Below are 13,366 nucleotides of genomic sequence, written 5' to 3' on the forward strand. Positions count from 1 at the left end.
CTATTCTTCGACGTAGAAAATGAACTTCGAGAAGAAAATGTAAACAGAAACATGTGGACGAATACTTCCGTAAACGAGGCTGTTCTGTTATTTAAAAAGGGGAATTTTAAATTTAACAAAGTAATTACCTCAATAGTATAATGTTAACATGTTTAATTTTATTTCCCTTTCGATTATTCTAACCGAAAGTTGCGCTTAATAGCTAAGAAACAACGTATACTACAACGGCAACCCTGGCCAAAGCGCGTTTCGGCCGCCTACATAGAATGGGTTACGGCCGCTGCATAGCAAATTCAAAGTTTCTTAAATTTCTGTGGTACATTTCTTCCTAACGTACTTGTTTTATATAATAGATTGATAAATATTCCACTTATTAAATAATTTAATAAATCGGTAAAATTGACGTTTCGAAGCAAGTATTCCATGATGAGAGGCGACATTTTTCGACATGCCTCGTGTGCGGCGAATACTAGTTCAGAAAATGGAACAGTCCACTGTGCGGGGGTTATCCAATCATTAATTAACGCGCTAATACCTAGGCGACGGTAATTTAGTAATAAGCGGAGAACTGAATCCCCCGTAAGGAAAATGGTAAACACTGATATTTATGGTAGGGATTATTTTTTTCAGTGGTTGGTCTTGTTGGCTTCTTCGCACCAGGTCCACGCAAAGTCAAATAAAACGATGTGGTTTATCAAACAGAAATATAAATTAGCTTTAATTCATTACTAAATTAGCCAGATTTTGATGAGAAAGGCTAAAAAATTGTTATCGTTAAAATTGACATATGAGGCGGATGTACATAATAATAATAACCGATTTACATATCAAAATAAAGAGTATTTAAAGCCTGATAACATGCAACAAAAATTACTCCACCACCTATTATGGACCTCGTGCGATCGGGTGCGAAAATGGGTAGGTGTTTTCCAAAGTTATTTTTAGCGCGCAGATTTCGGCTCGCCGGCTTTTGTACCTCATTTTTAACTCGTGTTTTCTATTAAAATATTTAATAAACATAGATTAAAAATATATAAAAATAATCCCTTAAACAAGATCTTTCCAGGCATATAATTTTTATTCTCATGGGTTCATAAGAAATAGTATATTTTTAACTTCAAAGACACGTCACTTTTTGAAATTTCACGAACGTGTTAAAATCGCGGTAACGAAAATCAGCTTCATTGGGATAAATAATAATAATATAAATGTAAAAGAAGTAAAATAACAAATACATGCATTATTTATTTAATAAACATTTTTGCGAATTTTTATGGTTTTTTAAATTTGGCTAAAGGATTTTCAATTTGGCTAATGTTTTTCAAAACCTTTCGCCATTTTGGCGAACGAAAATTTGACCTTAGCGCGAGCGTAGTATTGATTGTTTTAGGTTAAGCTGATGTTTATGTTTTATGTACAGCGCTTAGAGTTTGTTTCTGTCATTATGAAGCGCTTTATAAATTAAATTTATTATTATTATTATTATTATTATTATTATTATTATTATAATAATAATTAATATTTCGATAATATTTTAATAATGTACAAACAAATATTTAATCAATGTACAACTTACAACATGGTCTTTTATTTTCCGTTTTGATACCATGTACCATTGGCAAATATGGGAAATTTGGTGAAGACAAAAATGAATAGGCCTCTATGAATGTTTTTTTCAAATCCTCTCGGACTTTTATAAAAGATAAAGTTGCATAAAACATGGTTTTGGCCCTGACATATCCATGGTGGTAATGATAGCTCCATATTTGACCCATCCTGTAATTGGTGAGTTACTCGCTGGTATAATAGAGAACAAAACTACATCACTAGGCTACATATGATAGGTAGGGGAAATAATTATGATCATGTCTGAAATCTTATAGGCCTATTATAGAGGCCCGGATCGGGAGTAGGCCTATATTATTCTAATAGTAAGATATATATCCCCCTAAAAAAATATTTAAAAAAAATTGTTTTGTTGAATATGCCATTTTAATGTCACATAATAGTTATATTCACTTTGACCAAAAACTGGATCGAAATGAAACAAATGTACAGTAATTGAAATAAAAAAATACCTAAATTGTCTGTCAGACAATGGTTTTTGGTTTAAATTAACCGTTTCTTTTGTCTTCTTATGAGTGAAAATATTTATTGATTCTTTCTTCCACAGAGAAGTAAATAACTTGCTTCATGTTTTTGTTGGGGGGACGATACATCCATATACATACAATATTCTTAAAACATTATTTAAGTTCATATCTAATTGTTCTTTTGATCTATCCGATGGAACAAAGGTCTGCTTTTTATTCGTAATAATAAAGTAATACCGGAAGTATACATATATCATCAATCAATTCAACTATTATTACAAGACCCAAGTTTTTCTTTTATAATTTCCTCCCGCGCCTGCAAAAGATTGATTACACAACTCCCTGGGAGATTGAAACGTGGCTAGAATAGACCAATCAAAACGCTTGAGTACACTCCGCTGTCAACCCTCCAATATCTGACCAATAAAAACATTTTTTATATATACATTTGGTTTCTGTTCGTCTAGAACAACAAGAATTGTAGAACCTTGCAGCTGATTTGCTATCAGTTTACACGTGGCTCAGCTTATCTCTTGTGATTAGTCAATTATTTTTCCACGCTGGCACATTGACACGAAGTATACACACACACGTATACAGAAATTGGTAAGTACGATGTTTATCTAATTCCTATATTATAAAATTAGACTGTGAAAATAAATAGCCAAGAAGGTATATACTGGCAGTTGTTCTGTAACAATCTTAAACAATATTCCAATAGTGTAAAGACTTCCTCAAATTCGTTGACAGATACAGTTTCTGCAGGCTCACCTCAGAGAGCAAAATAATTGACATCTCAATCAAGTTGGCTCGATCGATTTGTCCTCCTTCTTTACTACAATCAAGAAAGATGAAGAGGATCATCCACCTCAGCCTAGCCTGCCTTCTAGTTTGGATGGTTTCAGCCAAGCCTGCAGACAATCATGGTAAAGAACGTGTTAAAGACCCTAAATTAAGTCATGAAGATCATTTTGATGGTGATGGTCACAATAATGATTATGATCACGATGCATTTTTAGGAGAAGAAGAGGCAAGAACATTCGAAGATCTCAGCCCAGAAGAAAGCAAAGCCAGACTTGGGTATGTTTACTACTAGACTAATAAATATTAATAATAACTAGTATTAATATTACTAATAATAATTGATATTATACTGTAGCATGTCATATCTTAATAGCATTATTTATCACATTAACCAACCAAATGTATTTATTATTATTATTATTATTTCTTTGTGTACTTAATGAATGAAAGCATTATAATAATCAACAATGTTGATTGCACTCTTTAACTTCATAAAGATACATTTGTTTATTGTTTATGGGTATTTAAACAATCAAAGTTCTACATTCATTCATATTCATCACTAATCATTAATTTCATTTGTTCATAATTTCTACTTAGGAATGAAGTTAAATAATTTTGACACCAAGAAATTAATTAATAATCTTGTACACTTTCTCCACATTTAAATATTGTTGCATGGATATACAATCTATAATAATAGATTTATTATAGCATTCATGAATTTAAATAAAAAAAACAATATAATAAGTATGTAAATGAATTGTAACTAATTTACATAATTAGACAGACAAGTTATTCTGCATGGAAAACATATGCTACCTGATTCTGCATTTTCATATAATGCATGTTAAACCATAAACAAAAGCTGAAATATACAACTGAACTGTATAATAATAACAAGCGCTGAACAATCAACAGAAAATATTATATAAATATATTATTTTATAATTATTCAAAAGGCAAATTGCTGAAAAAATGTCAATACTATGGGTATCAGTGGCTGTGTATCTCAATGGAGGAGATATAAAAATGTCAATACTGTGGGTATCAAGTTCATAAAATAAAAGAGCCAGAAAAAAAATAATTACAGAGCACTAAAGCTCTGTACTGTCTACACTACTGTATCAAACTTTCTGTGACAAAAAATATGATGTACCCATATATGGACATGATGTCACTACGATATTTGGGCACATCACACTTTTTTTGTCAAACTAAGTTTGATACTGTAGACTTAACTCTTTCACAGTGCAAGCTATTTTTTATTTAAATGGTATAAAATAATTTTAATTGCATCAATGGTTTGCTGTGAGGAAAGTACAGTATTCAGTAATAATAAACGTCTACACCCACCTATTGTATCAACCAATCAAACTATTGTTGCTATGGTTACACAGTGATCTAATTTCCCGTGGCAGGTCACTTTTAATGCCTTAAAGATTTTGCCACGTTGGCTGCTGAGGAAACAGTAGAAGGTAGTTTAATTTCTGCACAAGCAGAAGGTACTGGTAATACAATTGTGTATAATAAGAAAAAGATAAAATTATAGTAAATAATCTTAAATAAATGAGTTAAAATTTCAAAATTATAATATTGCACACTATAGAGGTATAAAGTTTGTGGGAAAAAGGTAATTTTATAGTCTCCATGCTACAGAATCTTTAATGATGGAATGACAATCTCTCATCCATTGTCTGCAAAATAAAGCTTTATAAAACCAGGGGTGGATCCAGGGGGGGCGGGGGGGGGGGGGCTAATTTTTCACAAATTGTTGTAATGCAAAAGATAGGACATCAAATTAACCTCAGGCCATCATTTCACCATTTTTTAGGCGACCAGCCCGCCCCCCCCCCCCCTTCCCTATTTCAAAATCCTAGATCCTCCACTAAAAACAGAAAGAGAATTTATTTAGTTAATTTATGCAAGCATACACTGTCACATCTTTTTTATTAATCATACATTTTTTAATGAAATTAAATATTAATAGGAATTCAAAACAAATGTGAACTGATACTAGCAATCTAATCTAAGTCACAGTAAGGCAGTTGAGTAAAGTACCTTAATATGACACAAAAAGAGACTGGTTATTTATGTAATTTATGCAAGCATCCACTTGTAATAATTAATTATATATTTTTTATGAAATGAAATATGAATTCAAAACAAATTTGAACTGATAACACAAAGATAATCTTGTGTGAAAAACTACCTACAGTAAAATAGTTGAATTAAATTTTACAGTACAGTTATGTATTATAGACTAAAAAAAAATGGTAATATATTTGTTTTTAAACATAATAAAGAATTGGTTTTTCAAAAAGAATTTCAATTTATTTAAGAATTATAATATTACATACAAAAAAAAACTATAATAATAAATATTAAAGGTAAAACCAGATTGATATAAAATATTAAAATTTATAATTTATTTATTACTATAATCATAAAGTTGCTAATTTTATCAGTATACATCGTTTTCACTTCAGTAAAATTGTTGAAAAAATTGATAATGATGGTGATGGCAAGTTGGATGTCCAAGAATTGAAAATATGGATTGAAAAACAACAGGTAAAATATTTAAATTATAATTAAACAGGAATTTTATCATGGGTGTGTTGCATCCTAGTGTGAACCAAACTGTAGATTTATTTGTTAGGTCCTTTTCATATTATATTCAATGAATGAATAAACATGTGATTATTTTTATCTAACCTTATTTATAGAGGGTGACCCTAATCAGCATATGCTGACAATCAAGGGGCCCTCATGATGAGTTATGATAAGTGTCTGTGTGTGACAGTGGCTGTGTGTATACTAGTACACCGTGGTAACCCCCTACTCTCAAAAAATGTACTAGGTTCTTTAAAATGCACATGGGCCATATGTGTACACTGGACCTACGGTTTACAGAACGAGAAGACTCGTTTAACCATGGAGTGGGTAAAGGCTCAAACCCTTACTGATGTTATGGATAGATATTACGGTTCCTTCCACTGTCTTAACCGCTTTGCCACTCACTAGTACGGTATTGTAGTGGGTTTTATATAGTCGGTTCCGAGCATATGCTTTCTCTGGCGTATTAAATCTACGAGACCGTACACTGACTGCCAAAATGATTCCACATACAAAACTTGTATTTCTTGTAACTCAGAATTAATACAACTTTCTATCAGAATAGACCTTTCTTCTCTATTGCTTTCTACTATCATCTTATATTCTCTTCTCCTCTTATATCTATAACATTTTACTACTTATACTTGACATGCAAATTAGGGGCTTCTGAGGAGGACCAAATGTTGCCTCCAAAAGTTTCCCACCAAAATTATACTATTCTGATTGACTCATAAATTAAGCAGACCTAGTCTGAAACATCCTTTATCTAACCACAGGAAATCAGATACATAATATTATGACAGGTATTAATTATTATTCAATTATCATTTTATTTCAGAAATCATATGTATTTAAAGATGTTGACGCACAATGGGCAGGCCACAATGTAGATGGCGATGATATAATTACATTTGATGAATATAACAAAACATCATACAGTGGCTTACCTGGTAAGAACAATTAATTTTAAAGCTTAAATTATTTAAATGTGTTTATTACTATTATTAGGCCTTTTACCTGGTAAACTCAAAGTTTTCCACTTTTTAGGTAAAGTTGTGTTACTGGATAATTACATGTTCTACAGTAAAGTCATGTGATCCTCAAATGGACAGCCTCTGCCAACTTAAGACATACTGTATCAATTCTGTGTTTCGTTTTTTAAGAATTGATATAAATAGATTAATTATAATTAACAGAGGAAATACTTCAGTACACCTTTTCCTATATAGAAAATGTAATGGTTTTAAATTTATAATTATATAGGGCAAAATACAAATAGTCTCTATGCGCTGTGTAAAAAAGTGTAAAAAATGAAAATGTTGATGTATATAATAAACATGTATTCTGTGTAGTATTGACAAAGATTGTTTTACTTTTAACAGAGGAAGAACTATTGAAACTTGATGAAGCCGAGCAGATTGACTTCAGAGAAATGATCAAAAGAGACAAAAGGAGATGGGTTGGCGCTGATACCAGTAGGGACGGAAGCTTAAACAAAGAAGAGTTTTCTGCATTCCTTCATCCTGAGGAGTTTGATCACATGCGAGATGTTGTCATTGATGAGACAATGGACGATATTGATAAAGACAATGATGGATATGTCTCGCTTGAAGAATATATTGGTAAGACTTTCATTTCTTCCCTGATAAATGCTCTGCTACAGATTATTTTAAGCAGCCAGGTACAAATGGTCACCAATGCCTCAAGGACTCTTCATTTTAGCTTAAAGCTCTGTCTACACTATCAAACTTTATGTGACAAAAAAATGTGATGTGCCCATGGACATGATGATGTCATATCATTACCATATTTTGGCATATCACCACCATATTTGAGCACATTACACTTTTTTTGTCAAACTAGTTTGATAGTGTAGACAGAGCTTTTTATTTTGTGGTGTAAAAACACATTAATATATTTTATGACCTACAGGCGATATGTTTGTGTCTCAAAACGGAGAAGACGAACCAGATTGGGTAAAGACAGAACGTGAACAATTTGGAGAGTACCGTGACAAGAACAACGATGGAATCATGGACAGGGCCGAAGTTGGTGACTGGATTATGCCCAGAGACTACGACCATGCTGAAGCAGAAGCAAGGCATTTAGTACATGAGTCAGACAAAGATAATGTAAGTCATTTATTCATCACCAGTGTAGAAAATTTTCTCCAGGCCGTAGCTACCAGTACGGTTGGTACAGTTTCCAACTGACCACTTTTTAACTCTAAGGCCCTTCACAACCCTGTGGCTCACACAAGTGCTTGTTCCCTCTCGTTGTGACCACCGCACTAATTAATTCTCGTGGCTACGACAATGCTTATTGTTGTCTTGTCTTTTTCTTTTTGAGTATGTTATGCACACTTCATAGGCAGACATCCAACCCCCCACCCCACCACTTCCTTCACTAAATTTAGATAATTTCAATGCGAAGGCAAGACACTTTTAACAATTGTTAGGCCCTATTTCGAAATCCTGGATCTGCCAATGTACTTTATGAATCTAAGACCAAAGGCTTAACACTCCATCTGAAGGGTGTAAAATTAAAGACAGACGACCATACTTGTAGTCAGTTGGCAGAAGTTCTATTTAGCTTTGGCTTTCAAGGCCACAGTGAGAGGTTAAAAACAGACAAGGCAAATTTACTTTGAATATAATTATAAACAAGGTTATATGAATGATAATGCATATAGCCTAAATATGACGATCTGTGCTGTGGATTTGGGGTGGGTGGTGAAAATTGAGTGCCTCGTCTGCCTCTTGCTGGCTATGGCCCTGGTTTTGGAATGGTTTTGCACAATATACTGTATGTTGGAACTATACTGTACAACCCCATACATGTTTTTACTGCATACTTAAGCGTGGTTCCCACTAGCGACGCAACACAAGGACGTAACGCAACGCTTGTTCGCTTGTGATTGCTAACGGTCTATAACTTCGCTTGTCATTGGTTAAAACGCTTGCGTTGCGTTTACGTCCTTGCGTTACGTTCTAGTGGGAACCAAGCTTTATAGAATAAACTCAATAGTTTAACAGTCTTCACTCTCATTATTTAAACATAATCAGTGCATTTATTGGTTTACTTTTGTTTATTTCCAGGATAAGAAACTGACCAAACAAGAAATTATGGATCAGTATGATCTTTTTGTCGGCAGCCAAGTCACAGATTTTGGAGAAGCTCTTATCAAGCACGATGAGTTTTAAATTATGTCAAACACTAAATCTTTTATTTTTTGTGGTGCTATTATTTTACAATTGTTGATAATTAGTTTAATTATATGTTATGATGTGTTTTAGTCAAATAAGTTAGCTTTTTCTGTGTAGAGATAAACAAACAAAAATGTAGTAACATCCCCGTAAAATGATTGTATTTGTGGGAGAATTCTCAGGTTTTTGTTTATTTATTTATCCCACTTTATTCACAAAATACTGATTATTTTGTATCGGTAATTTGTTATTCTAGGACCGATTGTTTTGTGATTTTTAACTAGAGTTAGTTTAGCTTAAAAAAATTGTATTTTTGTACATTTGATATTTATATGATTTTATGATAAAACCAATAACAGCTATTACAGTGCATGTATAAAGCTTACATTAATATTTTTGTTACAGTTGCCAAATTATGCAGTTTTTAATTTTTATGTTTAGTTCATATTTAGTAAAAAGTATCATAGATTACATAGATGATTGCATGAAATTTATTTTTTGAGTGTAGAGTAGGAGAAAAAATGCAAATTATTATGAAAAACAATACATGTTCGAATATCGTGGATAACATTTTCTAAAACAAATTTTTCTAAGAAATTGATTTCTGACGGACATTTTTATTATGTTTTATTCAACCAAATGCCAAAGGATAGATGGCTTGTTTGGCCAGGAGGTTAGTTAGTACAAAAATTATAGATGTGGACAAGCAAAGACCAAACATTATTTTCACAAGTAAAAATACCAGTGCCCATGTGGTCTATAATTAAAGGCTGGTGTTTACACAGTACTTTATACAGGAATTTAAGTCTCATGTCAAAAATAGTTTGTTTTTTGAGGGATACCTTATAACATTTTTATTATGCTAGCAACAGTTTAGTTTTAATGCTTATATTGTGAAACAAACTTTATACAAACATGCAATATATTGTACTATATAGGATAAGTATCTGGGGCGGGTTGGGAAATTGCGTTTAGTAAATGATGTTATGCAAGTAAATCATTTTGTGATTTTAATTTTATAAGTTCTAGCGACTGATGCTACGTTTTTTATTTATCAAATAAATTTGCTTAGCACAATGTTAACAATATTTCTATATGTTTCTTCATTTTTATGTTTAACATTGTTCATCACTTAAATTAAAAAATGGTAAATAATTTTAATGCCATGGGTACTTATTTGTTAGTTTTAACAAAATTTAACAGTGTGGTGTTGGACTACTGATTATGCATTGCTTGTATCCTTGCCTCTCTCCGTCCAGGTATACAAATGTGTACCTGGTAAGGTCAAAACAAAACTTCGCTGATACAAAAACAACATTATGAGAGTGTTCCATACATGTTTTATCCAAAAAAATGACCGGAGTAATAATGTGAAGCGCTATATAAGAATGATATTAGTTAGCGGAATTGGACTTTGGTGGTTAGTTTTACAGATTACTGGTAAAACTGACAATTTATTTAACGTGTTACTCGTAGCCCTTCTGTTGGCACTCGTTTTGATATTCGTCGCTGCAGAACAGAATCTTCTTTTTAATCATATCCCATGTGTTACCAGAATTTGTAATAACTTATCCGGTGAAATTTGGAACTTAGATATATCTGTTAATACTTTTAAAACCAAATTATTAAATTATTTCAATACCTGTACTTATTTTAAAAATAATTTTGATGTTAAAAATGTTTGTAGTTGGTCGCTTTCTTGTAAATGCTTTAATTGTAAAATGTAATTATTTTGTTTATTTCTGTGCACTGTTCTGGGTTGACCAACTAGCATAGGTGTTTAGCACCTGTTTGGTCTTTCCTTGCCTTTTATATTTTGTTTTGTCTTTTTCTTTGTATTGTATATGGCAGAAATTTAGTTAGTTCTAATTTATAGAGAAAAAACTAAAATACTGCATATTAAATCTTTGGGTATTGATACTTTATTCATAATCATGATTACAATACATTGTTCGTATCATCACCAAAGTATACACATTATTTACAAGATGACAAATTAAATTAATAGTATAGACTTAAATATGCTTCACGTATTGCGAATTTTCGTTTATCTTTATACGACATTAAACGACTCTTTGTTGTAGTTCCTTTACAGTGCTCTGGCAGTAATATCGAGTCATCTGGTTGAATTTTGAGATGTTGAGGTCCGCCAAATGTCCCGTGATAAGCTACTTTCCTGTTTTTTGGAACGTCATGTTCGTACGTTCCAGCTCTGAAAAAACAAGTATATTTATAATGTAAACCTTAGCAATTAATGATTAGGACTGAAGTTCTCTTACACTGGTTTCTAGGCGAGCCTTTTTAAACACCTTATCATGTCCATGCTTATCCAATCATATTTTGAACGTTGATAGGGTTACTGTTCATTTCTTAACCTCAAATGTCAAGGACATTTATTGTTTCTTTTATGAATAGCATCAAAACAATATTTTAAGCTCATGGTCTACACTAACAAACTTTATGTGACAAAAAATTGTGATTTGCCTATATATGGACATGATGATGTGATGATATCACTAACATATTTTGGCACATCACACTTTTTTTGTCAAACTAGTTTGATAGGAGTAGACAGAGCTTTAAACAAACAGTAAGTATGGTATATTTATCTTACCCAGGTGTTAATTCTGGGTCTATTTGCTTGCGAAAAAACCTGTCACCACCAACATGGAATGACTTGAAAGCTGGCTTGAACGTCCTTGGCAAGGTGGTCGACTTCTGATAAGTTGTTGGACAAGGTGTGACAGTCTAAAACATATAAATAAAATCATTTTTTTAAAAAACAACTTTCAAAGAAACACAGATAAATAAAATATAAAACGATAGTATATTCTTTTTGTTTAGGTGGCATTAGTGTAAGCAATAATCCTGTGTTTGAGTATAATCCCCGGTATAATCCCACCCATTTATTTAGACTATTGAATACTTTGGTCAATTGCAATTCAAATATTATCCCACCCACTATTTTGTTGCCAATTTCGTAAACCCCCTGATAGTGATATACACATTAACACCCAAATAGTTACTTATTTACATGTTTAATTAATTTCTTACCTGAAATTCTTTATTAAACCTTGGATTTGTCCTTGCACCCATTGAATACCCTTGTTTACTTGTTACTTGTTTATCAATTTCATACAGGAATGTAGTTTTCTGTGGAGAATAAGATACAATGTTACCAATTTTCAGTAATTTTTTGTCTACAATGTATTTATTTATATGTGTCTATCATCTTGAATCTTTTCTACATTTAATTAAAAATAATGTAAAAAATGTATCAACATTTATATAATTATTATTATATTTTTATTTTCCTCCAAAAATATAAATAAATGCATATATAAATACAAAATAAAAAGAAGAGGGTAGACAAACTGAGGACTGAGGTCCTATAACCTTAAAGGTTTAGATGGTTTTTTTGTTTTTTTTTTGTTTTTTTTATTCAGTTGTCAACCAACAGCGATGAAACCGCCACTAACAGGTTGAATCTAAACATAATAAACTATAAAATGTATTCAAATAAACAACACAAACATAAACAGAGATTACAGCATTAAAGAGATTTAACAATTTTACCCTAAAATACATTTAAACTATCATAAAATAAATCAATATCCAAACAAGTAACAAGTAACCTATTAAATGTGTTAGGTAACCGCTGAAAGATACCTCGTTTTGTGCATTCAACACGACCACAAGGAACGTGAAGCAAACACTTGCTGCGAGTACGAGTTGGTTATTCAACTTAAACAAAGCAGCAAGAGGACAATCATAAACGGAGAGGACAATCATAAACATCTAATAATATTTTTTCATTTATATAGCGCAAATTCCATTATGTTAAAATGACTGGTTGTTACCTCTGCATTGTCATAAGTCCCTGGCGCCCGATGTGGTGCTTCTTCTAACCCTAATTCAGCCCCCATACGGTTCGGTGGTAAATTTCCAGGGAACAGTGGTCTTTGTTGAGTAGTTCCAAATGATACATTGCTTTTCTTTTCTCTTCCAAGAAGAGCTGTTGATTAAAAGAAAAAAAAGTCCTTTTTTATATGACAAATATTATTAGATATTTTAAAATTTTAGATATTTATTTAAATAATATTTGTGTTCATATTGTAAAATATTTTAAGATAAAAATAATTATATAAAATAACAACATTTTTCTCAAAACATACCAGTAGGAATATTTAGTGGACTACTAAAACTACACAATAATTTAGTGTTGTAGGCCTCTATGCCTACAGGCTACTGGAAGGCCTAGACTATAGCTTATTTTTGTGTAGTTACTATAGTTATTTAATTAATTGAAACAACAAAACCAGCCTCGATAATACACGATTAAGTTACATAACTTACCCTCGAGAGATGGAAGAGTCGTTGAAGCCATTAAAAATTTAGGCCTCCTTAAAACTAAAAGATTATTGCGATTACTTTTCCTAGTTCTCTACTCCTTTATTATAACTTGTTGTTCCCTCTGTGTAAGGACTTTAAGTCGATGCTTATTATTGATGTCCATTGCCATAGCGACGGCTTACGCTCTTATATACCTCTCTCATTTTACATAAATATACAATTAGATATAAACAAATTATCATACTATTTATTTAAGTTTAAATCAAAATACTAAAATTATTATTTATCTATATA

General features: G+C 31.8%; 2 protein-coding genes across 3 annotated transcripts; one reads left to right on the forward strand and one right to left on the reverse strand.

The window, feature by feature from the left end:
- The first annotated feature begins 2,641 nt into the window (after nucleotides 1-2,641).
- On the forward strand, nucleotides 2,642-9,796 carry LOC140054045 (calumenin-like). 2 transcript variants are annotated; one of them, XM_072098865.1, is made up of 8 exons: nucleotides 2,642-2,699; nucleotides 2,844-3,019; nucleotides 3,113-3,173; nucleotides 5,387-5,468; nucleotides 6,352-6,463; nucleotides 6,896-7,135; nucleotides 7,446-7,645; nucleotides 8,612-9,796. In XM_072098865.1, the coding sequence occupies exons 2-8, from the start codon at nucleotides 2,944-2,946 to the stop codon at nucleotides 8,714-8,716; spliced, it is 876 nt and encodes a 291-aa protein (XP_071954966.1). In that variant the 5' UTR covers nucleotides 2,642-2,699; nucleotides 2,844-2,943; the 3' UTR covers nucleotides 8,717-9,796. The 2 variants fall into 2 exon arrangements, with proteins under 2 accessions (XP_071954966.1, XP_071954965.1); XM_072098864.1 differs by having other exon boundaries at nucleotides 2,844-3,173.
- An 859-nt stretch (nucleotides 9,797-10,655) lies between these two features.
- Nucleotides 10,656-13,225, reverse strand: LOC140054050 (ciliary microtubule-associated protein 3-like). Its single transcript, XM_072098870.1, has 5 exons — nucleotides 13,076-13,225; nucleotides 12,580-12,734; nucleotides 11,774-11,872; nucleotides 11,334-11,467; nucleotides 10,656-10,931 (listed from the first exon to the last, which is right to left on the reverse strand). The coding sequence occupies exons 1-5, from the start codon at nucleotides 13,104-13,106 to the stop codon at nucleotides 10,721-10,723; spliced, it is 630 nt and encodes a 209-aa protein (XP_071954971.1). The 5' UTR covers nucleotides 13,107-13,225; the 3' UTR covers nucleotides 10,656-10,720.
- Between the last annotated feature and the right edge of the window lie 141 nt (nucleotides 13,226-13,366).

This window comes from Antedon mediterranea, chromosome 7, assembly GCF_964355755.1.
Source record: "Antedon mediterranea chromosome 7, ecAntMedi1.1, whole genome shotgun sequence".
In the NCBI taxonomy this organism is placed as follows: Eukaryota; Metazoa; Echinodermata; class Crinoidea; order Comatulida; family Antedonidae; genus Antedon; species Antedon mediterranea.

Bases quoted from the DNA above. Each gene is read 5' to 3' on its own strand.
- LOC140054045 (XM_072098864.1), top strand. From the start codon at position 2,944: ATGAAGAGGATCATCCACCTCAGCCTAGCCTGCCTTCTAGTTTGGATG. The intron at 3,174-5,386 runs GTATGTTTACTA...TTTTCACTTCAG, and splicing joins GAAAGCAAAGCCAGACTTGG to TAAAATTGTTGAAAAAATTG. The intron at 5,469-6,351 runs GTAAAATATTTA...ATTTTATTTCAG, and splicing joins TATGGATTGAAAAACAACAG to AAATCATATGTATTTAAAGA.
- LOC140054050 (XM_072098870.1), bottom strand. From the start codon at position 13,106: ATGGCTTCAACGACTCTTCCATCTCTCGAGG. The intron at 12,735-13,075 runs GTAAGTTATGTA...TTTAATCAACAG, and splicing joins GACTCTTCCATCTCTCGAGG to CTCTTCTTGGAAGAGAAAAG. The intron at 10,932-11,333 runs GTAAGATAAATA...TTGTTTTTTCAG, and splicing joins GACCCAGAATTAACACCTGG to AGCTGGAACGTACGAACATG.